Source organism: Phytophthora sojae (genome assembly GCF_000149755.1).
Source record: "Phytophthora sojae unplaced genomic scaffold PHYSOscaffold_2, whole genome shotgun sequence".
In the NCBI taxonomy this organism is placed as follows: Eukaryota; Oomycota; class Peronosporomycetes; order Peronosporales; family Peronosporaceae; genus Phytophthora; species Phytophthora sojae.
In genome coordinates, this window is record NW_009258116.1 from 4,407,642 (window position 1) to 4,433,415 (window position 25,774).

The 25,774-nt window shown below is 57.3% G+C and overlaps 10 protein-coding genes across 10 annotated transcripts; 2 read left to right on the plus strand and 8 right to left on the minus strand.

The window, feature by feature from the left end:
• Positions 1-788: 788 nt before the first annotated feature.
• On the plus strand, positions 789-3,149 carry PHYSODRAFT_480193 (putative endo-1,3-beta-glucanase; the record flags this gene model as incomplete). The annotated part of the gene is made up of 1 exon (XM_009521122.1): positions 789-3,149. The coding sequence occupies one exon, from the start codon at positions 789-791 to the stop codon at positions 3,147-3,149; it is 2,361 nt and encodes a 786-aa protein (XP_009519417.1).
• A 284-nt stretch (positions 3,150-3,433) lies between these two features.
• PHYSODRAFT_482286 (hypothetical protein) lies at positions 3,434-4,561 on the minus strand (the record flags this gene model as incomplete). The annotated part of the gene is made up of 1 exon (XM_009521123.1): positions 3,434-4,561. The coding sequence occupies one exon, from the start codon at positions 4,559-4,561 to the stop codon at positions 3,434-3,436; it is 1,128 nt and encodes a 375-aa protein (XP_009519418.1).
• Positions 4,562-4,748: 187 nt separating this feature from the next.
• On the minus strand, positions 4,749-5,861 carry PHYSODRAFT_484193 (hypothetical protein; the record flags this gene model as incomplete). The annotated part of the gene is made up of 1 exon (XM_009521124.1): positions 4,749-5,861. One exon carries the CDS (start codon positions 5,859-5,861, stop codon positions 4,749-4,751), a length of 1,113 nt encoding a protein of 370 aa, XP_009519419.1.
• Positions 5,862-6,102: 241 nt separating this feature from the next.
• On the plus strand, positions 6,103-6,477 carry PHYSODRAFT_480903 (hypothetical protein; the record flags this gene model as incomplete). The annotated part of the gene is made up of 1 exon (XM_009521125.1): positions 6,103-6,477. One exon carries the CDS (start codon positions 6,103-6,105, stop codon positions 6,475-6,477), a length of 375 nt encoding a protein of 124 aa, XP_009519420.1.
• Positions 6,478-6,533: 56 nt separating this feature from the next.
• PHYSODRAFT_485420 (hypothetical protein) lies at positions 6,534-7,421 on the minus strand (the record flags this gene model as incomplete). Its single annotated transcript, XM_009521126.1, has 3 exons — positions 6,534-6,678; positions 6,802-7,098; positions 7,168-7,421. The coding sequence occupies 3 exons, from the start codon at positions 7,419-7,421 to the stop codon at positions 6,534-6,536; spliced, it is 696 nt and encodes a 231-aa protein (XP_009519421.1).
• A 256-nt stretch (positions 7,422-7,677) lies between these two features.
• On the minus strand, positions 7,678-8,194 carry PHYSODRAFT_484883 (hypothetical protein; the record flags this gene model as incomplete). Its single annotated transcript, XM_009521127.1, has 2 exons — positions 7,678-7,827; positions 7,892-8,194. Coding segments are annotated over 2 exons (453 nt in total), but the record flags the coding sequence as incomplete, so codon positions are not given.
• A 4,375-nt stretch (positions 8,195-12,569) lies between these two features.
• PHYSODRAFT_296313 (hypothetical protein) lies at positions 12,570-15,461 on the minus strand (the record flags this gene model as incomplete). Its single annotated transcript, XM_009521128.1, has 1 exon — positions 12,570-15,461. One exon carries the CDS (start codon positions 15,459-15,461, stop codon positions 12,570-12,572), a length of 2,892 nt encoding a protein of 963 aa, XP_009519423.1.
• A 211-nt stretch (positions 15,462-15,672) lies between these two features.
• PHYSODRAFT_484737 (hypothetical protein) lies at positions 15,673-16,167 on the minus strand (the record flags this gene model as incomplete). Its single annotated transcript, XM_009521129.1, has 1 exon — positions 15,673-16,167. The coding sequence occupies one exon, from the start codon at positions 16,165-16,167 to the stop codon at positions 15,673-15,675; it is 495 nt and encodes a 164-aa protein (XP_009519424.1).
• Positions 16,168-16,798: 631 nt separating this feature from the next.
• PHYSODRAFT_325275 (hypothetical protein) lies at positions 16,799-17,174 on the minus strand (the record flags this gene model as incomplete). The annotated part of the gene is made up of 2 exons (XM_009521130.1): positions 16,799-16,963; positions 17,004-17,174. 2 exons carry the CDS (start codon positions 17,172-17,174, stop codon positions 16,799-16,801), a joined length of 336 nt encoding a protein of 111 aa, XP_009519425.1.
• Positions 17,175-22,879: 5,705 nt separating this feature from the next.
• PHYSODRAFT_485988 (hypothetical protein) lies at positions 22,880-24,578 on the minus strand (the record flags this gene model as incomplete). The annotated part of the gene is made up of 4 exons (XM_009521131.1): positions 22,880-23,573; positions 23,652-23,955; positions 24,064-24,205; positions 24,291-24,578. 4 exons carry the CDS (start codon positions 24,576-24,578, stop codon positions 22,880-22,882), a joined length of 1,428 nt encoding a protein of 475 aa, XP_009519426.1.
• Positions 24,579-25,774: the final 1,196 nt, after the last annotated feature.

The following is a 25,774-nucleotide window of genomic DNA, read 5'->3' on the forward strand; positions in this document are numbered from 1 at the left end:
AATGTTTAATGCTGCAGGCCCTACAACACGAAGAAATATCAAAGCCAGAACAAGTTGGGGTATGCCAACCTTAATAACCTGAGTACTGAAGTGACGCTTACCTGAATTCGTTGAACCACCAAAGCACCGAAAAACATGATCAATCGAACTTACTGTTGTTTGCGACCAACACATTGTACTAGTTGATCGGCTTAGAGCCGAATAAATTTTCCGTTGCAAAAGCAACGGGAAAGAGATGCAGCCGGCTTTCATTTCCACGGCAAAACATCATGGCACTCGACAGCGAGAGCTTGGAGGATACCTCATCTTTAAGGGGATGACACTTGTACCCCTCCCTCGCTAAGACGTTATGTGTTGTAGGGCCTGCAGCATTAAACATTCTTGTTTTCGACCATGTCTGAGTCTGCTTTCCCTACGTGCTATCAACTCAGATTGCACAAGTCGCAACGTGTGCACAACCTGCAACATCTTCAACCACTCAAGTGCCTTAACGCGCAACGCACGTCAAGGTCGAGAGACTGAGGCTGCTATCTCAGCTGTTAATTAACTACTATATAGTGTCAACAAGGCTAGCCCTGTCGACAACGTCGTTCGCTTCCGCCTGATCGTCAAGCATGTGCAAGTGGTGTATGAACTGATGTAAGATCGCCACAACCTCAAGGAGGGGCCATCAAGGGCATCGTCGTCCTGTAGCCTGCATGAAGCAAGCGTGTTGAGAGCTCACTTGTCATTTTGACTCCTTCCAACCAGTCAAGAACGCCAAGCTACACTCGTCTCCTCGAAACACCATGAAGATCTCCGCGTCAGCTTTGATCGGGCTCGGGGCCCTTCTCCAGGTTGCTGAAGTTTCGGCTCAAGCGTTCAGCAAGAGTGGCAGCTCCAGTCTCGGCGGCGATCTGCCTGTCGTTGGGCCGTCGGATGCGCCTGTGTCGAACGAGACCATCTCCAGCCCTGAAGCTGCTTCGGCGGCGACAGGAGCTCCGTCCACCCCCATCGTCGGTGGTGGCAATTCCTCGACGCTTGGAGCCTCGGAACCACCGAGCTACCTGGTTGAGCACACGGACGCCATGATGGGCCTCTGCCCTCCCAAGTACCTGGATTCGTCGGTGATCAAGAACCGCGCCATCCCGACCAACAACTGGTGGGGCAACATCATCGCGCACGACTCGAACGCGGCCATCCAGCCTATCTGGCCGAATCCGTACTCGCTGCAGATGGTTGTCGACAACGCGCCCTTCGGCATGTCCGTGAGCTACCCGTATCGCAACCGCTTCAGCGGCGGGAGCTCCGGAAACAACGGCGCCGTCAAATTCTACGCGCACGGCCAGGTCCGCGAGTTCATGTTTTCTGCCGTCGAGATGCAGCAGAAGCCCAACTTCCAAGTCGTGGACTGGGCCGACCAAGGTGTGACCGTCAAGTTTTCGGCTAGCTCGTCCAGCGGCACCATGGTGTCGGACCTCGTGTCAGGCATGGTGTACACCTCCATGAAGTACTCGGGACTCACCCCGCGCCTCGTGTCGAGTGCTGCGATCTCCAGCGTCAACGGCCAGCCGCTTGGTGGACAAGTGCGCGGCTCCAAGTTCGTGATCGCGTACAACTCCGGCCAGAAGTGGGTTGTGTACGCACTCTCGAGCGACGGTCGGAGCGAGCAGGAGATCACTCTGACTGCTGACGGCAACACTGCACTCATGAGCACTGCGGCGTTCGACGGCATCCTGCGAGTGGCGCTTGTCGACGACGACTCCTGGCTGAGCACCCTTGACCAGCACAAGTCCTGCGTCGTGCAGGCAGCAACCGTGGATCTGCGCGACGAAAGCTCCTACGCGTTCAAGTGGAAGACGACGGGTGACTGCTCCGTTGGTCTGCTGCACTTCGCTATGAAGCACCAGGTCGAGTCCATCGACACGAGTGCCGGGGCCCGCAAGGTGGACGGCATGGTTGCGTACTCGACGACTCGTGGAGCGTACCAGGCTTTCACGACGCCGGGCGGCTCTGCCGACCCTGTGTGGGAGATCAAGGAGACCCAGCCAGTGCCCGAGGACTTCTACCCGGCCCGCAAGATCGCATCTGCCGTGACTCAGCAGCAGCGCGTCCTCGACCACCTGCGCGAGGACATCAACGCTGCGTGGTCCATTCCGCTTGACGGCAGCTACTACTTCAACGGCAAGGCTGCCCAGAAGTACGCCTCCTTGTGCTTGATCGCGAACGATGCGGCCGTCGTCGGTGGAGACAAGAGCCTCCTGAACACGTGCCTGGCCAAACTCCGCGGCGTGATGACGCCATTCGTGACCAATAGCTGGGCCAACAAGCTCCAGTACGACCAGATTTACGGCGGCATCGTGAGCTCGCAGGGCTTCAAGACCAAGGACCTCAACTCCGACTTCGGCAACACCATGTACAACGACCACCACTTCCACTACGGCTACTGGGTCCACACGGCGGCCATCGTCAACCGCCTCGACCCGACCTGGAGCGAGCTGGGCAAGCTCAACACCATGGCCAACCTGCTCGTGCGCGACGTCGCCAACTACGACCCGGAGGACAAGTTCTTCACGCGCTTCCGCTCCTTCGACTGGTTCCGCGGCCACTCGTACTCGCACGGCGTGACCCCGTTCGCCGACGGCAAGGACCAGGAGAGCACCTCGGAGGACGTCAACTTCGCCTTCGGTATGTACATGTTCGGCAAGGTGACCAACAACGCGGCGCTCGAGGCCGTCGGCAAGCTCATGACGCGCGTCAACGCGCACGCCATCAAGACGTACTTCCTCATCGAGGACGCCAACCAGATCCACCCGACCAACTTCCGCCCCAACAAGGTCACGGGCATCTTCTTCGACAACAAGGTGGACTACGCCACGTGGTTCAGCGCCGAGAAGCACTGCATCCACGGCATCCAGATGATCCCCGTGTCGGCCGTCACCGAGTTCGTGCGCACCAAGCAGTTCGTCAAGGAGGAGTGGGAGCAGGTGCTGAGCAAGGAGATGATCGTCACGCGCGAGGACACGGGCAACTCGTGGCTCTCGCTGCTGTACGCCAACTTCGCCATGGTGGACAAGCAGCGCGCGCTGGGCGTGCTGCAGAAGGCCAAGATGGACGACGGCCTCTCGCGCTCCTGGGCGCTCTACATGGCCGCCAGCTTCGCCGAGTGAGCGAGTGGGTCCATCGCCGACCAAAGAACCCGCCGCTTGTTGTGAAGACCCATTGGAAGGCCTCCGACAAGCTTAGACCACAGTAATACTTAGCAGAGCTCAATACGAAGAAACATAAAAACTCGATCGATTTCAGGTTGACTCGATTTGCTGTGCCAAAACGGATAGTTGCGATCCAATTCATGAGAGTAAGTACTGCAGTTCACCTTGAATCCACCCAATCTGCGAAGAACGTCATGGTAACTCGACCGGTATACACCTCTTTCCTCGAATTGTACATCGGCTCAGACCCAGGCATACTTTTCGTTGCAGAACCAGTGAGGAAGAGCTGTCGCCTTGCTTTCGTCCACATTTCCATGGTAAAACACCATGGCACTCGACAGCGAGAGCTTGCGATCAGCCACTTCAATCTCAACGAGACGGTGGACTTCGTCGCGCAGCAAACCAGACGGCGGGTCCCAGATCACGACCTTCTTGAGCTTGAACTTGCGTGCTTCTTGCATCGCCGCGTCCAGCAGAACGCGCGTGGTCTCAACAGCATTGTCACGGGAATCTGGGAACCGAGCCCGATCCACGTACAGCGTCGACTCCTTTAGGTTGTGCCACCAGAGCACGAAGGCGTCATCGTTAATCCTGACGCCACCGCGTGAGGGCAGCTCGTCAAAACCCGCAACACGCGCATAGTGCACGCCGTTGACGAACTGCCACTCAATTGAGTCGCGGGTCGGCAGGATCAAGAACGCGTCACGCCCTTGAAACTCCTCGCTAGACAACTCGTCCACCAGCCGGGCGTTATCAGCTTCCAGGAACTTCTCCAGCTTATGATCCAGTAGCAACGTCTCGAGCTCATTGCTACCGTTGTTGTTGCCGACAGCCTTGGCGTTGCGAGGGTGGTCAACCTCCAGTGTAGCCATCTTGGAGGGGTGGCACTTCCAGCCGAGCTTGTCGTAGAACGTCGGTCCGACGTCCGAGTAGAGCACAGAGACGAGAGCTTGAGGTAGTTGCTCCAGCTGCTTGGCCACTTCGGTTAGGAAGAAGCCCGCAAGGCCGCGCTTCCGGAACTCCGGGAGCGTGTAGACCGAGCTGATTTGGTACGAGTAGCCTCGCTCGATCTCCCCCGAGCTTCGACGGTAGACACAGGGGAAGCGAAGGGTCTTGCAATGACAGTAGAGCAGGTCTCGACCGGCTACCAGCCCCGAGTCACTCAAGGTTGTGGGATTCCCCTCGGGTTTGTCCACGAGGGCCCAGAAGAGAGCTCCATCCTGGGAGAAGCGGGTGGCGCGCTGCACTTCATCTTTCTGCTGCCATTGCTGCACGTTCAGCAGCGGAGCCCCCCAGTGCTCGTGGTCGGCGATCTTGCACTGCACCTTGAGCGCCTCCTGCGTCAACTGCACCAGGCGGAACTTGTCCATCGTGAAGATGAAGATCAAGGGGGGATGCTACACACATCAACGATCGCCGGATTCCAGCTAAGTACGAATACGTTGAAGTGATCTCCTCAATGGTAGGGATCAGTTAATACACAAAAGAGCAGCACGGTTCTGCTGTTTTAACTGTACTGCAGCGTTGCCTTCGTGCTACATCAGCATGCCGATCAATCTAGACCCATGCATACTTTTCGTTGCCGAGCCAGCGAGGAAGTGGAGCCGCGGAGTCCCCCTCCGCTCCATCGTTACCCCGGCGAAACACCATTGCGCTTGAGAGCGAGTCCTCGCGTTCACCAACCTCGATTTCAAGGCGACTGCGGACTTCCTCACGCAGCAGAGCAGACGGCGGATCCCAGATCGCGACCTTCTTGAGCTTGAACTTGCGAACCTCCTCCAATGCCGTACTCAGCAACAGTTGCGTCTGCTTCGCTGCATTCTCGCCAGCCTCTGGGAAGCGAGCGCGAACCACATAGAGCGTCGACTCCTTCAAGTTGTGGCACCAAATGACGAACGCGTTCTCGTCGATCTTCACGCCACAACGAGACGGAAGCTCGTCGTACGCCCGGACCCGAGCAAAGTGCACGCCAATGCAGAACTGCCACTCCAGGGAGTCGCGAGTCGGCAGCACCGCAAACGCCTCTCCCCCTTGGAACCTCTCGCTCGACAGGTCATCAACCAGTCTGGCGTTATCCGCCTGAAGAAATGCGTCGAGCTTGCCGTCAAGAAACAGAGACTCCACCTCCACTTGGGACTCCTTGACGGACTTGGCATTGCGCGGATGGGCCACGTCCAACGTCGCCATCTTGGACGGGTGCAGCTTCCACCCGAGCTTGTCGTAGTACGTCGGTCCGATGTCCGAGTACAGCACGGACACCAGAGCCCCCGGAAGCTGCCCTAACTGTTTGGCCACCTCTTTCATGAAGAACGTCGCGAGTCCGCGCTTGCGGTACTGCGGTAGAGTGAAGACCGACCCAATGTGGTGCGAATACCCGCGCTCTACCTCTCCAGAGCTACGACTCATAGCGCAGTCGAAGCGGTGACTCTCACAGTGGCAACACAGCACGGTCCGACCGGGCACCAATTCAGTGGCAGCGTCCCCGTTGTCCTCCACGAGCGCCCAGAAGATGGACCCGCGCTGGGAAAAGGCCGTCGCGCGTTGCAGCTCCTCCTTGCGCTGGTATTGCTGGAGGTCGAGCGTCGGCGCGCCCCACTCCTCAAAGTCGTCCACCTTGCATTGCACCTTGAGCGCCTCCTGCGTCAACTGCACCACGCGGAACTTGGACATGGTCGAAATGGGGGGATCCTGTGCTCAGTAAAGTACGATACACAAGCTGGTGGAGAGCAGCAAGCAATGGACGGTGCGGCGGCGTTTGTAGGCGACGGGAACTACGTGGGCGATGGCGGGGAGCTACTGCAACGTTTGTGGTACGGAAAGGGTGTGTGCATTTTGATAGTGGAGACAATAATTGTCTAATTGGCTTGCTTGTTGTCTGTGTGGGTGGAGTAGGGACTTCGTCTCGTGGAAGATGATCCGGAATTGCCCGGGTCGCTACATTATCAAGCACAAGAAGCAAGCGCCGTTCTTGGTGGACGGAGTGCCTGTGACTGCCATCGACACTGGAGTCTTCGTCCAGAAAGCACTTGCCAGTTCTGAGGGCGAGGTGCCGACTATCGTTGTGCACGACTTGGAGAGTCCACGATGCGTTGACCGAGTCAAAGTTGTGGTGTTTGGGGCTGGAGGAAGTGGCGGCGGCGTTATCACCTACTGCAAGCAAGAGTCGAAGGAAGGACAAGATGGAGCAGCTGTCTACGTCCACACGCTGAATACGGCGTCGGGGCTGCGCAGAAAGCTTGGGGGATTGCAGATCGACCACGTCCTCAAAGTGGCGGACGACAACTGAGACCTAAAATGGTTTACATACTGAAGATAAGCATACTTGTTGAGTATTACCAACAGTTATCGCTGGTTGCGGAACTCAGCGAGCGTTTGCTGGAATGTTCGCATGGACTGCTGAGCTTGGATCACTGCCTGCTGGTCTCTGTAGGTCGCTAGCTGCGCGATCTTGCGAGAGCGGTCATTAGTCCACTTCTTGTAAAGCAGACTTTGGGCATCACGAGGTGGCCGATGGTACTCAGCAGGTTGCTGGATAATGGATGAATTCGCAACGATCCACGAACCATCGATCGATGCATTCCCGTGTTGGAATGGCTGGTTGGAGCTGTACGCAGGGGCTTGTTCTGCTCGAGCGATCAGCTCGTTCACTAATGCAGTCGAGTCGAAGATAGTCGGCTCTTGGTTATTAGATCCCATTTTATCATCTTCAGCACGATTTGTGTCGCTGAAGGATGATGCTGTTGTTGGGTCAAAAAGCTCCTGCAGCTTCGACCTGGACTCGTCCATCGCTGCAACCATCTCCGAGGATTTCGCAGTGAGTTGCTGCTGCAGCTGTCGTAATTCTTCCTCCTCTTCTTCCAGCGTTTTCCCACTAGCACTGCATACCTCCATCTCCCTCAGAGCTGCCCTGAATTTCTCAACAAGGGAAACCAGTTAGATAGCAGTACACAGATCAGCGTTCAACGCGGTACCATACTTTGTGGAAGCGATTTGGTCTTGAATATCCCGCGCCATTTGCTGCTTGATAGCCTCCAAAGCAGCGATATTTGAGGGTCTCGATGAAGTTTTAGGGGTGTCCAGGTTACGCAGGGGCTCTGTTGGTCGGTCTGAATCCTCCAGAGTGCTCTTACTTGTAGAAGCTTTAGATAGCTTTGAGAAAAGCTTCGTGGTTTGCGGGAGATCTTCACTTATTCGTGCCCTTGTGGCTCGCTTGTCATAGGTTGGAATCATGGGTACTGGAAGCTTGTGCTCGATCTGGCTACTTGGACTCTCGTCGAATTCACCCAGCTTGTACTTTTCTGCTCGCATCTGCGCCTCCGCCGCAACGCGGTACATTTTGTCGTATTCAGCTCGGAGTTTCACTAGCGCTACATCTTTCGCGTGAAGCTGGTTGTCGCTGGTTGCAAGTTTTTCCTCCAATATACTTTTCTGCCTGCACAGAAGTAACTGTTGATAAACAAGGCGGTAAACAACTAACTAACGTGGCTCAACAACAGACGTACCTCTGTATATCCGTAGCATTTGCCACGTGACAAGCCAATTCGCTTCGGCACTTGCGGAGATCCGCACGTAGCTCAGCACAAAGCCGTTCAGTCTCCGTACGCCCAACGCGCAGTGCTGTAATCTCTTCCTCGAGCTGTAAAATATACTCGAGGGTTAATGCACGCACGGTACTATATGCAGTTTGTTCAAGTATGTACCTCAACACGTTCTTTCTCGTGCTGGGTTTTGTGCAAGCGGAGTAGTTCCTGACCAGCGCGCACTTCGACCTCCAGGACTTTTACTTGTGTCTTTGCCTGCGCTTCCAGGAAATCCAGAAACTCAGCATTCGCTGAAGTCTTGACTGTCAAGCATTCGCCCATTTCTCCGTGTCTTGCGCCTGCCAATATCAAGCACTCCTCAACCATATCCAGAATTTGCTGGTGTAGCTGGAGTACTGCGCGCTCGAACTCATTTGATAACTTCGTTGCTGACAACGCTGTAGTGGATGTACTGAGGATCTGCAATATTCGCGCAAGTGCGCAACAATCGTCAGCTTGAATCCCTCTCGACAATTTTTGATGCAAGTATTACCTTTTCCATGTCAAGAAGCTTGCTTTGTAGTACGTCTGTCGACGCGGTACTCAAAGATGGCATTGTTGCTATCAGAGAACCCCCTTGATCAGAATTTAGAAGCTCATTGTTTGTCACTTCACTGGCTGTTAAAGGAATAGCCCTTTGCTCTGACAGCACACTTGTAGTCACAGGAGTATTATCCGCAAACGCTGCAGCCTTGATACTTTCCGAGTCTGTGCTATTGTTTGTTGGAATAGGTACACGGGGTGACGGCGGCGAGCGTATGGTGGCTACCGTGGCTGGAGTTGTAATCTGACTCTCCATGTACGAAGCTTGGTCATCTGCATACGCCAGCTTTGTTGAGCTAATCGGCTTGTTATCGTTAATGACACGCTGGTTTGAAAGTGGCGAAGAAACTGCCACACTTTCGGTCTCTGCCTTGTTGTTTTGGCCTTGAACAGAGGATATTTTGCTGTCCAATTCAATCGAGACCTGTGTTGCCTCTTCAGTTTGTTGTGCCTCCGCATCCGAGTCGTTTTGGGAAGCAGAACTTTTCTCAGGATTGGTTGCTTTGACCATATCAGGACTTAGCTCGGTCAGATTGTCTTGGACAGGATCCACCTCTGAAGGTTTTGGAGCCGAACACTCGTTGAGTTGGGTACTCTCCGATGTAGAGGCAGCAGCGCTATCAATGATTTCATCGTCCACCGTGGCTTGAGAGTCATTCGTATCGGTGTGAGGAGTATAAATGTCTTCCCGTAGAAAACTCGCCGGATGCAGTTGCTGTGGAGAAATTTCGTCATGTCGGTCTTCTTCATCTTCAATATCTTCAACTACGATATTGTCGTCGTGACGCTGACCAGAAGACCGTCTTGGAATGGGCTCCATTAGCTTGCTTTCTGGCAGAGTTGGCGGTATACCATTTAGAGTCAACACATCAGTCCCATCTTCGTGAAGGCTGTGGCTGGTATTCGTTTTTGAGTGTTTCGGGCTGTCCTCACGCCGTTTTTCGCTTTGTCTCGGTTTGCGTCGACGGATGCGTACATTCGGAATGTTTGCACGCTCTGCTTCCTCCGCGCCTTGTGCAGTAACGTAAGCTATGATCGCTCTACACAGATTAAGAGGGTCAGTAGACGGCCATCCAGTTGCCACCGAGTCTATCAGTACCTGTTGCCTTGGTCGTTAATACCAAGATTCTCGATCTCGCCAAATTTGCCAAACATTTCCTGATAAAGCGAATATTCCTTGAGAAACCGGATTCAGGACCCTTGGTCCACAGTTCTTCTTACCTCTAATTGCTCGAATGTCAAGCTCAACGCTCCAGCATCCCAAGTAACTTGAATGAAATGGAGTTGCTTTGGTTGAGATGAAGTTACGTCGATGAGCGGTGGGGATAACAGTTCTGGGATCGCCGGAATATTCATTTCGGTTGCACAATCGTATGGAAGTTCCGAAGCCTGACGGATAAGGAACTCAGCGACGCATTTTCGACGCCGTATCATAGTCTCTTGGAATCGTATCAAAAAAGAGAGTCCACACATTAATACACTGAACTCGACGGAAGATAGGAATATTTGCCTGGCTGTACTTGAATTCAAAGCGGCTTTGTCCTCCGTGGGCCGAATCAACGCGATGCCAACGTGCAAGGCCAGATTCGTCACACTCAAACGGCTTGGCGGACTTGCAGCAAGCTGGCACATCATACTCGGTCAGAACTTACAGCTTGCAAATCCAAGTATCGCTGCGGAGACGTACATTATTCAGATGGTTCAGAAGGACCTGGAGAAACTCCCGCGTGGTCGCGCGAATTTGTTTGAATATCTCAATTACTGTGCGTTCTGCTTGTTCATCAATACGGCCACTAGATACAGCTTCCAAGAGCTGGTGGCTGATGTCAGCAGGAACAAGCGGCGCATACATCTCGCTCAGTATCTACAAACAATGGCGAAAAGTTAGCATAAACTGAAGTTATCTCCAAGTATCTAGAAACCCACCTCTTTGACTGCACTAGCGATGGAATGGGGGCTATAGAGACTCAAATCGGGCAAGCTATCCGGGTTTTTACAGAAGCGAAGGATTTCCTTGCGCTCGAGCCCCACGCCGGCTTTGCTGTAGAGTCCTTCCTCTTCAAGGTGGTTCAGATCGAGGAACTGGACTAATTGAGTGAGTCTAGCTAGCATCGACAGCGGGATCGATGTGACCGAGGAGGCGGCGGGATCAGCGAGAGGTGCAGAGCTGATGTTGGCCTTTCGAAAGGCCCTCCTTGGCGACGAGAGCGCGCTCACCGCCATCGTCTTGATCCATGACCGAGGCTTCATCGATACGAAATCCCTCTTGACGGGTTGATAGAGCGCAACTGCCGACGCTTTGTGAGTGTGGATTTGTTGAAATAGCAAGCTTAGTTCAAATTGACCTTTCACTATCAATGTTTCCTGAATCGATGCACTCAACGGAGTGTCGGTGACGTGTACGTCGTGTGTTGACCGGATTCCTTTGCCGGAAACTCCACCAGACAGTCGTCAAACTTGCAATCACGGTCGGCAGCGCGATACACCCACGTGCCATCGGCGCAGATCTTGGCGTCCCATGGGCACGCCTGCCAATATTGTGGGTTGTCTTCTGGCATTAGAGTAGAGCGTCTAGCACCAACAGTTCTGCACGATACGAAGATTATCACCAAGGCCAGGAGACTCACGGCACCACTCGTCGACACCATGGCTTTGGCTGCTTTGTACCACAAGTTTTATGGCGTTCTCCAGAAAGGGTAAAAGAGAATAAGAATCCAGTAATATCGATTTTTGCGCTATTACTTCAATATCAGGCGAATCCCCAACCGTCATGTCGATGACCTCTTGAAGTACAATACAAACTCTCAAACTCGTCGGTTCTCCTCCGCGGTGAGGAATGACAACGATGAGAGCGGTGTCCTTCGTCTTGGCACGCAAACCGACGAGCTCCTCGTCACTTAACTTCTCTAGAAGCATGTCCACATTCGACTCATAAACCTCGGGTTCAGATGCGTCAATCGCTGCGAGACGACTGTGGACATACTGAGCTTTCACAGCGCCCCGTAAGCTTTGGAGGCTGCTATCTTCTGGCACAGGGACGAAGTCTGCAGTGGCATGGGTGAATCCACCGCTTGTGGATGCGTCCACCAACCAGAACCAGACAAGCGGCATTTCGACGATAAGCGGTTCAACTTCGTGCTTGCCACGTGCTCAACGGCAGAGGGTCCTCTTTGCTCGAAAAGACTTTAAGCACTGACGCTGTAAGACTTGGTGGGAGATGGTCCTTGACTTGTTGAAACACTACTTCCCCTAGAGTATCAATACTGGTCCCGTCCGAGAGAGGGACTGAGTCTGCAGTCATTCCCGCGAATACAGCGCGAGCTCCTGCATTTACCAGCTGAAACCAGACCCCCGGCACGCGCACGATGAGAGGTTTCTCATAGTCTCCGCAACCGCCCAAGACGGTATCTGAATCCTGAGCGTCCATGTCCGCAAACACTGATGCAGAAACCCATGGTGGAAGATAGTCCTCAGATTTCTGAAGCACTGCTTCCCGAAAACTATCAATACTGTCTTCTTCAGAAAGAGGGACAGAGTCTGTAGAGGTTCTACCAAAGAGAGCTCGAGAGCTGGCATTTATCAGTTTAAACCAGACACGTGGCACTTCGACGATGAGGGATTTTTCTTCATGCTGTCCATGGCTAGCCACGCATGTGCTCAATGAAAACACCTGCTGCGTCTCCTTGTTTGGAAAAATTTCAAGATCCGACGCTGTAAGTCCTGCTGGCAAATAGTCCTTGGCTTTTCGGCACACTACTTCCCGTAGGGTACCAATACTGTTTTCTTCGGAGAGAGCGACCGAGTCAACAAAAGTTCCCTCATAAGCAGCGTGTGACTCCACCAACCGAAACCAGACCCGCGGCACTTCCACGATCAGCGGGTTCCCATAGGCCCCATAACTAACCAATACACCATCCGACTTCAGTGGCTCCTGTGCCTCCTTGTTCGCAAAAACCTTGAGATCCAATGCGTGAATGTCTCTTGGCAAAATACTTTCACATTCGTCAAGCACCGCTCAACGCCGGACAACTCCACGATCTCGATATCACCGACACCCTGGAATGTAGGACGAGTCGCTCTATCGACCAACTGGAAACAACAGCCTTTGAACTCCATTGTCTTCTCTTCAGTAGTGCAAATCTTGGAATGGAAGAGTGAATGAAGTACCATCACTGGTCATGGTCTGAAATCCGAGTCGAAGTCCGTCACGTCTAGTGTATACGAAAATGGTATCCATTGGTTCGCATCTATCTACTTACTTGGAGTTGTTTTCACTAAGCTGGCCCACTGCGAGTAGCTCCAGGTCTCCACGCAACTGTCGGACAAGTTGCGCAACGTCCTCTTCGCCAGCGTGCTGCTGCTCCGCCAAGTGTAACAGGTGAGTCACATGGTTCTGATGGCGCCTGAAAGCTCCAGCCAGGTTTGATGTCCGCACAAGCGCCTGGAGCACGCGCAAACGGCGACTCAAGACAGACACCTGTTGCCGAGCGGCCAGAAGCTCGTCCACGAAGGAAGCGAAGATGTTGGCCTCGCCATGAGCCAAAGTCGCCACACAAGCCTCCACGAGTAGCCGCTCCTGCTCACGCGAATCAATCTCCTCTGGTGTGGCGACCTGGTCGGCCGCCGGTGTCGCACAGTAGCTCGCCAAAATCTTGACGCTCAAATTGACCAGCTCTCGCTCCATCTCCGCAGGGATATCCGAACGTTGCTGGTGAGCCTCAACGCTGCGGCTAGACGCGGACGCCACGCACGTGCGGTAGAGCAACACCAAGGTGTGCAACTCCATCGAGTTCATGTCCTCTCGAGCCTGGGCCTTCGCAAGCGTCGGCGCCAAGATTTTCGGGAGGGAGTTGCCCAAGTTCATCGCGACGAAGGTACGGCACACGTGGTCCACAAGCTGCAGTTGCTGGCGCTGCTGGTGCGCGTTCGCATCAACAGGCGCGAGCGTGGTACTCACAAGGAAACTCACGATGTGAGCAAGGTCCACAGCCTCGCGTCGCTGGAACAGAATGTCGACCAGGAAACTCTTCGCCTCGCTGTAAATGCGAGGGCTCTTGCAGCAGCTTGCAAGAGCACGCAGTAGCGACACAGGATACCGAGGTAAATGGTACACCAGCGCCACGAACACCAGCTGATCCGCCGCACCCAGCGCATCGAAGCGTGTCCTGGCCAGCATTCTCTGCTTCTCGTCTTCTGTCATCGAAGGAGACGGCACTGCAGCTAGGTCGAAGAACGCAGACAGGTTCTTCAGCACGCTCTCCATCTGCTCTCCGCTGGCAAATTCAGTCGGGAGCTGCTTCAGAACGGAGATCAATGCAAGCAAGCTGCGCCTGCCGAGCTCCATGTGCTGCGGGTCGAGCTGGCCCAGCAGGTCAGCAAGGCACACCACCCACTGCATAACCATCGGCCAGGGCAGCTTCTGGCTCGGCCGTTGCTGCCCACGCAACGCGATCTCCAACTGCTCAACCACAAACGCCGTGCAGCTGCGGAAGCTCACCGACTTGGGCGTGCACAGCGCGTAAAATTGAGTCACCGCCTCCAGCAAGAGGCTGCGTTCGTCACCTTGGTTTTCCGCCGACGAAGGGGTCTCGCTGCGCTGAGACACAGACGCCAAGATGAGCGTCACAACCTCGAGCAGAGGCTGGAGCACATTCTGCATGCTGGCGACCGCACGGAGCTCCGGCGTCTCCTTGTACTTCGCGAGCGTAGTGACGACGTACGTACACACGCGCTGTTCAATCGATTCAGTCTGCGACGCATCCTTGCCAGACCCATGCATCAAGGCGGGGAGGCGGAGGTATTCACACGCCAACTTTGAGAGCGCAGCGTTCATTCCATGCCATCTCGAGAGGACGCCCAAACTATCAGACGCAGCAGCTAGGGTCGCACTAGCACTTGGCAGCATCGGGAAGCTCTCGGGCGCTAGAAGCTCCTCACGCAGCTTCAGAGCGGCCTGGAAGAACTCCTTGTTCGCAGCGTCATCCGCCAAATCAACATCCAGCAAGTCGGTGTTGGCACCAACCACAGCGGTTGTGCACTCCACAATGTACTTCATGTGCTCCACGTGCACGTCCGAGAGTGCATCGGTGCTGCCTTCAAGGCACTCGAGCCACAAATCCAGCAGAGCAGGCAGCAGCGCGCGCACTTTCTCCTGCCACGAGGCACTCGCCTTCTCTCCAGTGCTAGTGGTCGCAGTCGAAGAGGCGAACATGCTGGTCGTAACAAGCTGCGGAGCCGGGTAGAGCAGCAGCGCCTTAGTCGTAGGCACTGATGCCGACCGAGCACCCACAGCTGCGCCAGTCTTGCCATCACGCAGCCCAGTGCTCACCGACAGCAGCAGCTTGTGCAGCACCTTCAGCGCCGTAAAGCGCAGTGCCAGCGCGCCCGACGGCGCCTTGGGCTTCTTGCTCTTCTTCTGCCCGTTCTTCTGGTTCTTGCGTCCGCCCGCTCCCTTCTTGGCTGAAGAGTTCGCCGAGTCCGAGCCCACAAGCAGGTCGTACGTGTTCATCATCCTGATGCCCTGCGTCTGCGCGGCGCAGATGAGGCCCCTGAAGTTCTCGAGCAGCCGGGCCAGCGCCTCGCGGCCCGCGTCCTCCCTCAGCAGCTCGGGCGCCTCGTCCACCAGCTCTCCGATGGCCTTGAGCGCATCCTGACGCACGCCCACTTGCAGGTGGGTCAGGCCACTGCAGAAGTACGTGGCCACGAGCGTGGCGAACGGGGCCAGCACACTGCGGAGCACCGGTAGCATGGCCTTCCAGGCGTGCACGGCGGCCTCGCGCACCACGGCCTCCTCGTCCAGCAGAGTGGGCAGGAAGCGCTCCAGCAGCACGGCCGCGTTGGCCCGCAGGTTGGCCGCCGTCTCCTGCGCGGCCAGCTCCTTGAGGCCCTGCAGCGCGCGCTGGCGCACGTGCGCATTGTAGTGGCCCGCCTGCTGCAGCAGCTCCGGCAGCGCCTGGTTGCGGTGCGTCAGCTGCGCGGCGCCGCTCTTGTCCTGCAGCAGCGACTGCTCCAGCAGGTTGATGCGCCGCGAGGTGATGCCCACGGACGTGACGTTGGCGGCGGGCGCGGCGCGGCGGCCGACCTTGCGCTTGGGCCGCTTGAAGTCCGCCGGCTTCTTCTTGGTCTTGGTGGCGATCGCCCGGGCCATGGCGATTGGGAATTGAGCTGCTGGTGGCTGGTCATAGTGTCCAGAGCGATCATTGGACGAAATCACCGCTCATAGCCGACACATAATTGGACAAAACTGAAGTGGACGTATTCTGTCCAGCTATGTCTCTTGCGGAAGGACGTCAAATCGAAATGATTAACATGAAGGTTGTACCGGTGAAATTACAATGGTGGAGGGCTCCCGCAGTTGTCTAGGCGCAGGTCTCGCCGTCGGCGTTGGCAAGGTCGAGCACCCAGTAGTGCTTGTACATCTTGGTTTTGTCGTAGACGTAACCGGGGCCGATGAACTTGAAGTCGCTGTACAGGTACGCGCTCGAGGACTTGATCCACGTGGCCACCACGGCGTCGGCGCTGGCCTGACCAGCGGCCGCCAGCTCAGCCGACGTCGACGTCTTGATGCTCTGCGCGGTGTAGCGCGAGGTGGGGGTCGAGCCATCCGAGCCCCTGGTGCCGACCTTGTTGTTCTTGGCATTGTCGTCGGCCAGCGTCTGCGCCGCCTTGGCCAGCTTGGTGTTGATGCACACAGCCTTGAGCCCCTTCTCGGCGCGCTTGGCGTTCACGGCGTTCAGCAGCTTCGTGCTGAAGTCAGCGACCTGAAGCTCACGAGCGACGTGGTCGTCCGCCTCGGCATGGACCATGCCGACGAGAGCGACGGCGGCGATTGCGAAGAGCCCCTTGATGATCATGGCTTGAGTTTGTACTTGGCTTGATCTCGTGTGAGGAGGTTGATGAAAATCGGAAAGTGAGAGGTCAGGTGCGCCTCGGGGGCGGGGCAAAGTCAAATGCAACGCGTCGATCACTGCATTACAGTCTATCATGGCAAAGCTCAAGATTCCGAGCAATATTTCGTGCCACGATGGGGAGACTCCCTATGCTACGTACGGGCGCCCCGCACTCACCGAAATCAAGTTGAAGTTGTTTTGCAAGACACAAACGAACAAGTAGGTTTGTAAAGTTATTAGTAATAACTTTCGTCTGAATGACTTCATACAGTAAAAGCGCAAGCAAGTTCCCTATACTGCCCGTGTAATTATCACGAAAAGCTCCTTTTGTGAGCACCCTCTTGCTGTACCTATACACTACTTAGTATCCACCAGCTACATGTAAAGGTAGCAAGAAGTTGCGTCTTAGCCGCAGTCGTTTCTTAAGGCTCGATATGTACTGTGCTGTACCGGTATGCTTGTCGCACTGAGGACATCCTGAGAACAAAAAGTATATCATTACTTCATGTATTGAAAATACGCACTACACGAGTAGGCGTAAGTTTTTGTTGCAAAGCAACCTAGATCGCGATCCTTTCAGTCGTTCTCCACCTTGTTAAGCGCACGACTCACCGGCAGCGTTGGCCAGGTCGAGCACCCAGTAGTGCTTGTACACCTTGGTCTTGTCGTAGGCGTAGCCCGGGCCGATGAACTTGAGGTCGTCGTACAGGTACGCGCTCAAGGACTTGATCCACGTCGCCACGACCGCGTCAACGCTGGTCTGGCCGGCAGCCACAAGCCAGCTTAGTGTTGATGCACACAGCCTTGAGCCCCTTCTCAGCGCGCTTGGCGTTCACAGCGTTTAGCAGCTTCGTGCTGAAGTCAGCGACCTGCAGCTCACGAGCGACGTGGTCTTCGCTCACGGCAGCCTCAGTATTGGCCATGCCGACGAGAGCGACAACAGTGAGCGCGAAGAGTCCCTTGATGTTCATGGCGGAGGAGGAGGTGGAGTTGCTCGGCGTAGAGGGGGAATTGGAAAGTGAGCGATGGTAAGCCCGGTGCTCGGCGTCGGCCAAGAAGAGGGTCTTGCACTGCCCATGATTTCCAGCAGAGGTGGGGGGGCAAGTATGGATACGACTTGCCAGTGATGGGAGGAACCTCTACGCCAGGCCAATGATGCAAAGGTTTACCCACGTGAAGTCGGACGAACAGGAAAAAAAATGATGTGATCTTATACTCTTGCATGATAGTGTAGCTAGCGCCAACCTCCCTGCCCCATCCATTACAGGTCGTCAGCCAGCCGTCATCGATTGCAGACCTCTGCACCTAGGTAGCGGGTTAGCCGCGGTGGCATCAGCACGAGGCAGTTCTTACAGTGGTTAACCAGACAGCTACTGGCCGCCACCTCGTGACGGATAGAGATGACTGGGAGGAAGCGTTATCGGCACCGACGGTCGGGTAGCCCCGACGGCTGCTCCCCGCAACTAGCCCGGTTACATGCAACGGACGCAGGTGTCCTTCACCCGTAGGTACACGTGGACCCTTTGTCCCTCGGTCGAGGCGCTCCGCCACAACCCCCGTGGTCTCTCTCCACGGTCCCGTCGCTCTACTTGTCCACTGCCCTCATCATGTGCGAGCTCTACCTCAGCTTACCTCTCCCTTACTGCTCGACTCCTCGCCGGCGCCCTCCGCCGCAGTACGAAGGTCAGCAACCCGTGCTTCCGGCGCAGATCAATGTATTAGTCTCAACTCGCTGCACGTCCCGCAACAAATCTTAACTGAGGGTCGAGTCGACACGGCTGCCGCTCGCCTCCCTCCTATCTACCGTAGCCCCTCCGTCGCCTACACTAACTCTAGCTACAGCGCCCTTCCTATCCTACTTGGACCTCTCCCCCTTCTTGTCGACTCGACACTTCTTGTCCTCACGTTCGCTCCGCTGGCGTCGCCTCGCCTCCTGGTATGCTTCCACCTTGACTCGCCTTCACACGTCGTCCCTCCTGCGATCTTCGGCAGTCACGCTGCTTCAACTTCAATCGCCCACTTCCAGCGTTGGTCGGTGGCTCCAGCCCGCTGACTTGCCCCTGCCACCGGCCGCATCTAGCCGTACATCGTCGTCACCGACACCGCCATGGTGTGCCACATCACGTCCGTCGTCAACTCCTGCACGTCCAGCAGCTCGGACACGCGGCTGTTGGCCGTGTGACGGGCCACACAACTACACGCCAGCCCCGGCTGGAAGATCGCCCTCGATCTTTCCGGCATCGAGCAGCGTCTCGAACTCGTCCGCCGTGAGCCACCTCCTGTCTGTCGGTCCGCCCGGCCTGACGCCGTACTCCACCTCGTGCTCCAGCACGTAGCGACCAGCCCTGTTCCGCACACGCCGCCTTGCCCTCTCAACGATGTGTCCTGCCGTGGCCACTTGCAGGAGCTCCGGCATTGGTGCTGGTCGTGCTCGTCGTCCTCGTCCACGCAGCATCTGCACCTCACCGCCTTCTTGCGTCGTGGCTGCCGCTCCATCTGCTCCATCGCCAACTTGCGTGGCTGCTGCCGCTGCTTGACCTTCACGCGCCGCTTGCCGGCCGAGCCGCCGTGCTTCGCGCGCTTCATTCGCTTCCTGCTGGCGCCGGCGCTTGAGCGCGTCCTCGCCTCCAGTTTCTGCATCTGCTTCCGCTCGTCGTTTCCGCTGCTTGTTGCGTAGTGATGGTGTTGCTCTGCCTCTCGCAGCACCAGATCTCGACGCTCGTGCATCTGTCGCCGCTATTCCTGGCGTCTGAGCGGGCATCTCCGCCACCGCAACGTCCTCGGTGGAGGCGTTACGCGACCGCTCAACGGCCACGCTACCACTCGTCCTCTCATCCATCACTGCCGCCATCCCATCCGCCGTCGGCATCTGGTCCGCCGTGGCCACGGTGGCTTCCTCGCCACCCCGCACCACTGCGTCCTCGTTCTGGTCGGGCTCCTCTGCGTCTGACCCCACGTCGTTGTCCTCCTCCGCCATCTCCCTCAGTATGCGTTCTGCCACACTAACGAGCGAGTCACTCGGGCAGTGGCAGGAAACCAGGAAACTGCAGTGCACGATCAGGTGCTCGCCCGTGTCTTCTCGCTCCACCTTCCAGTTGTCGAAGCCCGCGTCGACAACGATGTGTGCCGACCCCAGTCACTGATGCGTCAACTTTGTGAGTCCTTTTCCGCGTGGTGGGCACAGCACCCACACGCGATTACCAACATCAAACTCGGCGTGCTGACGCACACGCCTGTCGTAGTACTTGGCTCGCCGGCGCTGGTCTTTCGCGAGCGCCGCCATCGCCGCCTCGGTTGCTCTCTGCATGCTGTCCACCAACGCCCGATGGTAGTCGGCGAACGGCCCGACTTGCGTTACCCCGCTGCTCCTCAGCAGCTCGTTCGGTGCCCTCAGGCGCCGCCCCATCATCAGCTCATTGGGGCTGAAGCCCGTGCCAGAATGGCGTGCCCCATTGTATGCGTAGGTGGCGCACGGAAGCCAGCGGTCCCAGTGGTTGTGTGCTTCCGTGACGAACAGCGTGGCAGTGTGGCTCGGCACCGCCACTGCTACTGCATATCTCGTACTGTAGTCCACTGCCGCCACGACATAGCGGTTTCCGCCTTCAGTCACTGGCAAAGGCCCAGCCACATCCAGGGCCCATCTGTCACCTACATCGCCCACCCCTTGGCTGCGTAGCGGAGGTATCACCTCCTTTGCTTTCGACTTCCTCGTGCCACAGTCACGGCACGACCTGACCCAGCGTCTGATGTGAGCCCTCATGTCCGGCCACCAATACTTCGCTGCGATTCTTGCGTACGTCTGCGGCACCCGCAGATGGCACGCAAAGATAGAGTCGTGATTCTCTCGCAGTACGTCGGCCCATAGTGCCGCTGGCAACACAACGCGCAGACTGCCGTCGTCCTCGCGAATGTGCACCAACTCGCCGACCACCACGACATCTCGTCCAGCGTAGCGTCCCTTCCGCCTCAGCTTCTTTACCGTCTTGTTCTCTGCTTGACGCTCACGGATCAGAGCGTCCGTCACTTGTGTGGTGTAGTGGATGGAGATATTTTCGCGCGGATACCCAAGATCAACAAGATGGCCAAGATCGACAGTGTGGACCAAGATCGGCAAAGCGTGGCGACGCGTAGTCTGGCACGATAGTAACCAGCAAGAAGGTCAAGGGGGCAACATCTAGGTGAACAACATCTCTGGAGGTGCTTGAGAGCCAAACCCCGGCGTAATCGATCCAAGTCGACGATATCGATCTTGGCGGGGATGACGCGATCTTGGAGAAAGAGTGATGATCTCGACCGCACGGATTGCGCAGACGCCGGGCAGAGAGTCAGCGACACCACCAACGTTCAAGGGAGCTAGAGAGCACGCGCACAGACCGCACGAGCGCAGGAGTGCAGGGGAACGATAGGACAAGGACTTAGAACAAGCTAACATTTTAAACAGAGTTGATTTTACCTCCTTCTTCACAAGTGGTCTTCGCCTTCGCAATACCGGGCACGGGATATACTTTGGCCCACCCGACGCTACGCAAGTCGACTTACACCCCAAGATCAAGGAACCTCGGACGCCAGGATAGCTTGGCCCAGCGTCCGTCAACCCTCACTTCGACCCACCGCTAGAGGAAGCGGCAAGCAAGGAAAGGAAAGGAAGGTCACACACCGACCACAAGGCAACCCCAGGCCAAGATCACACCTGGCCGGCGAGTGTCGATCTAGACAACCCCAGATCGAAACCGCCACAACTACTCCGGCACAGCGTGAAGCATATCCGCGTTGCTGCCACAAGTTCCCGCTGTCCACCAGACAGTCCAAGACTCAACCCCAAGCGCGTCTTCTCGAGATCACCCGAAGAGCGATCCAGCCCACCGACGGGTACACAAGGTGAGGATCAGCAACTTCACGGAAGATCGGAGTACCCCCTCCGTTAGTCGGCAGTTCGGGCGCCGTGTGCAAGAGGACCCCCGCGATCTGCAAATTTCGCGGATCCACTTCGCCACACTTGCCCTTCTCCGCCCTGCGCTGCCGCCTCTGCACCTTGTTCTCCTCCAGGTCCTTGACCAGCTGCCGTCACCGTGTGCACCGGCGCGCGTGACAGCGCGTCGGCGACCACGTTACTCGCCCCTGGTCGATACACAACCTCGAAATCGTATTCCTGCAACTGCAGCGACCATCTGTGTAGCCGCCCCGTGAGATCCTTCGAAGTCATGAGCCACTTTAGAGCGGTATGATCCGTTACCAGCTCGAACTTACGCCCATAGAGGTAGGGCCTAAACAGCTTCACAGCCCACACCACGGCAGCGCACTCCAAGTCCGTGATGCTGTACTTTGCGACCGTGGGTGAGTTGACCTTTTTGAGGCGTACGCCACCGGTTGCTCGCCCTGCCCTTGGTCCTGCGTCAGCGTCACCCCCAATCCAACATTGGAAGCGTCTGTCACCAGCTTGAAGGGGCGCGTGAAGTCGGGATAGGCCAGCACCGGTCGCTCCGTCAACGCACACTTCAGCTGCTCGAACGCCTCCTGCTGTGACTCTGCCCATCGCCACACTGCATCCTTCCGCAACAGCCGTGTGAGTGGCGCTGCCACGCTCGCAAAACCAGGCACGAACCGCCTGTAGTAGCCCGCCATGTGGACGAACCGCTTCACCTCCTTGGCATCAGTCGGCGCCGGAAACTTGCGCACACTATCAACCAGACTCTCCATCGGGCGCACCCCCGAGGCGTCCAACTCGTGCCCTAAGTACTCTAGCTTCTCCTTCTCAAATGAGCACTTGCTGGCCTTCAGCGATAGACCCGCCTGTGCCAGCCTCTCCATCACCATCGCCCGTTCTACGACGTGTCGCGTCATGTTCCCCTTCGAGAAGACGATGACGTCGTCCAAGTACACCAGACAGATCTCCCAGGTAAGCCCTCTCAACACTGCGTCCATCATTCTCTGGAAAGTACCAGGAGCATTCGCTAACCCAAACGGCATTCTTACGAATCTGAACAGGCCTTGCCTCGTCACGAAGCCGGTCTTATCGCGATCTGCCGCCGCCGCCGGGACTTGCCAATATCCCGTGTGAAGGTCCAGGCTCGTGAATCGCCGAGCCCCATGTAGATTGTCAAGGGTATCATCTATCCGTGGTAGTGGGTAGACGTCCCGCTTAGTGATGGCATTAAGATGTCTGTAGTCGATGCAAAACCGCACCGACCCATCCTTCTGCTTTACCAACACTACCGGAAAGCCCCAAGCACCACTACTGGGCTCGATCACGCCGTCCTGCAGCATGTTCGTCACCTCCTTATCAATGACCTCCTGCTCACTGCGCGCATACCTTCTCGGTCGCACCTTGATCGGGGCCTCATTGCCAGTGTGGGTGGCGTGCTCCACCCCCAAAGCCGTCATTGGTGGACAGCCTTTCCTCGGCTCTAGTAGCACAGGGTAGTTCCTAAGAACTCGTAATAGCAACTCTTTGTCCTCTGCGCTTATGTCCCCGATGTCAAGTTCGTCCTCATTGCATAACGGCTCGGGGTTGGCGCCCAGCTCACGCTCCAGCCACTCCTTCACCTTGTCTCAGCTCAAAGCGCCGCCCAGCTCCATCACGTTAAGGTCGTCGCTGCTCGGTGCCCATGTGCCAAGTACCTAACGCGTTGGTAGCTTCGCCCTTCGTCCTACCAGGTTGAGTATCGGGACTACGATCTTACCACCTCGGACTGTCGTCAACGTTGGAGCCAACAACAGTTGTAGCTCTTTGCGCGGGGCGGGCATGAAGACGCCCGTAGTGCCCTCCGGCGCCGCCTCTGCCAGCTCCACGTTGTGACAGGTCCGAGTGCCGATCTTCGCCCGACGCACCAGTGTCACCCGAATCGCCCTGTGGCCCTTCACGGGTGCAGGAGAACGGCACGATCTTCTTGATGTCCCCGCTGTACCACTTCATCTCGCAAGCGGTGAAGTCGATCTTCACCCCGTTGCCCAGCATCCAATCTTCTCCTGACAGGAACTCGTCAGCAGCGCCCTCGACCACCAGCGCCTTCACGGACATTGTCTGCTCGTACTGCGTCTCCATCTTGAACTGCCACACTCCGAGCACTCTGGCCACGGTGCCCGTGAACCCCTCGACGAAGTCCACTGGCGGCAGCTCGTCCTGCTGTATGCCCAAGCGCTTCCACGACTCGCCGGCCACGGTGTATTGCGCACCTGTGTCCAGCTTGATGTCGCACCACTGCTCTCGCATCATCACTCGTGCCGTCGGCAACGTGTCCGTCGCCGGTGCACGGACTGCCCGTAGTCTCCCCACTCGTACTGGCCGCGTCCCTTCGTCGATCCAGCCAATGCTCGGCTGCCGGTAGATGCTGCCACTATGGTAGCGGTACTGCTTCATGGGCTTCTTGCCCCTGATCGCTTGCTTCATCTGCTCGGTGGCGCGTGGCAGCGCAAAGCCAATCGCGTGTGCCTCCGCCGCCGACAGTAACCTCGGTGCATCGCCTCCGCGTCGTCCAAGCGCGGCGTAGCCGCCCTCTGTCTTCGCTCGCGCGGCCAACCACTCACGGATCCGGCGCTGCTCTCGCGCTCTCGCCTTCCCCACTCGCTTCTCGAATCTGCGCCTCGTTCTTGAGACGCGGATTGTCGTTTCCACGGGCCGCGTCCATTCGTCGGGCTCCACTGCGTCCAGATCCGCTGCCGCCATGATCACTTGCTTGGCCGCACCGTCACGGATGTCCACCTCGCCCACGATGCTTCCACCGGCAATTTCCTCTTGGCGGTTCTCCTCCGCCACTGCCAGTTTCGCCAGGCCGTCCAGCAGGACGTCCTTCCGACCACGAACTTCGCCGAGCGCTTGCGCTGCTCGTGCGCTCCACCTCAGCGCCTCCTTGGACTCCTCACTCGGCTCGGGCATCTGGAACGGTGCCTCTGCCGTCACTCCTCTCGCCAGTTCGCCCTTGGTCTCGCTCCCGTCGGGCTCCTTGGGCATGGAGTCCGTCAGCATCAAGCTGCCCACCGCCATGTCCGCTGTGAGCTGCTCACGCTCGAGTCGCTTCTGCCCTATCGCGTGCAAGCCGCTTCTCTCGCTTCCGCAATCGTCGCGCTTCCTCTTCCTTCTCGGCCGCCACCACACTCGCTTCAGCAACGCGTTTCCGTAGTGCCTTGGCCCTCGTCAAGTCGTGGCGTCTTTGCTCTGCAGTCAGCGCAGTTGCCAGCGCCGCTGGTGATGCCTCCACCTTGGTTGGGGCGTCCTTCGTCTGCGCGTCACCGTCCTTGGCCATCTCCGTCAACCACGCGTCCAGTTGCCTGGCGACAAGGTCACGCCCTTCGTCATCCGCAAGTCCTCCTGAGAGTTGGCCGAGGTCGACCACTACTCGGCTGGGTCCGCCGTGCGACTCGCCCGTCCGGTCCTCCATGCTGTCCACGCCACCCTCTCTGTCACCAACCACGACATCACCGTCGCTGGGCTTCGCCGTGGTGCTACGCCCCGTCTCGACGCTACTCTTCGCATCGGCGTCGCCTTCCGCCGCCGTGTCCACTGCGCTTGTCTTCTCCCCGGTGACCAACGTGCCGGCACCGTCCTCGTCGCCCTGGAATCGCACGCGCCGCTGTACGGACTCGCCACCTTCGAGCACCGACCGTACTCGTCGAACGGCGCCATCCCCAGCCCGTGATACCGCAATGCTCGTCCTTGCCGCCGTGTCTTCTTGCTCAGCCTGGGTAGGCACGCGCACTGTCCGCACGGCGCCATCCCCAGACTGGCCTCCCGCTTCCCCTAGCACCACTCCTCCCGAAACAGCCTCGTCCTCGTGACGTCCTCCGCCTTCGCCCTCGCGACGTCTTTCGTCTTTGTCCTCGCGATGTCTCCCGTCTTCGGCCTCTCGACGTCCCCCGTCTTGCCCAACCGAACCTGGGTCAGACGTTCTCGCCCACCGTCGCCGACCGCGTCGGTGTCGTCCTCGTTTCTTCTCCTTCTTGCCCGGGTCAGAACGAGCGAGCGATAGGGCCGAGGCCCTTATGCTCGCTGCTCGTTTCCCGCATCACCATCCTCGGCACTCGCGTTCTGTGCGCCGCGTCCTGGTGCAGCCAAGTCCGCCGTCTTCAGGTCGCAGTCCCTTACGAAGTGGTCCGACTGGCCGCAGTAGAAGCAGAACGTGCCCGTGCGGGGCGTGAATGGTGTCCGCTGCGCCCGCCGTTCCAGATACCGCTCATGGTTCCTGAGTCGGCCCTCGCGCGTCGCCAGGGCTGGGTCTGGGGCATCGGTTCTTGCCCCAAACGTCCCTCTTCCGTTGAACCCGCCTCCGCCGTTGCCGCCACCGGCAACAGCTGCGCCTTCGACCTTGAACGTCTTACCCGGACACTTCGAGAGCTGTTCGCCCCCTGGACGTTTGTTGCGCGCGCCAATCTGTGGCTCAGGGGCGCCACGCGTTTGAAAATTCGAATTCGCCAACCCGCTGGTGTCCGGTACCAACCGGTATCCCGGCGGTATGGCCTTCCACCACTCATCCGTCCCGGTCTTACCGGTACCTACCAATCGTCCCTCGGTATCATACCTCGGTGGCTTGGAGGCAGTCCTCCACATTGGTCCATACCCCGTCACCACTCCGGCCGA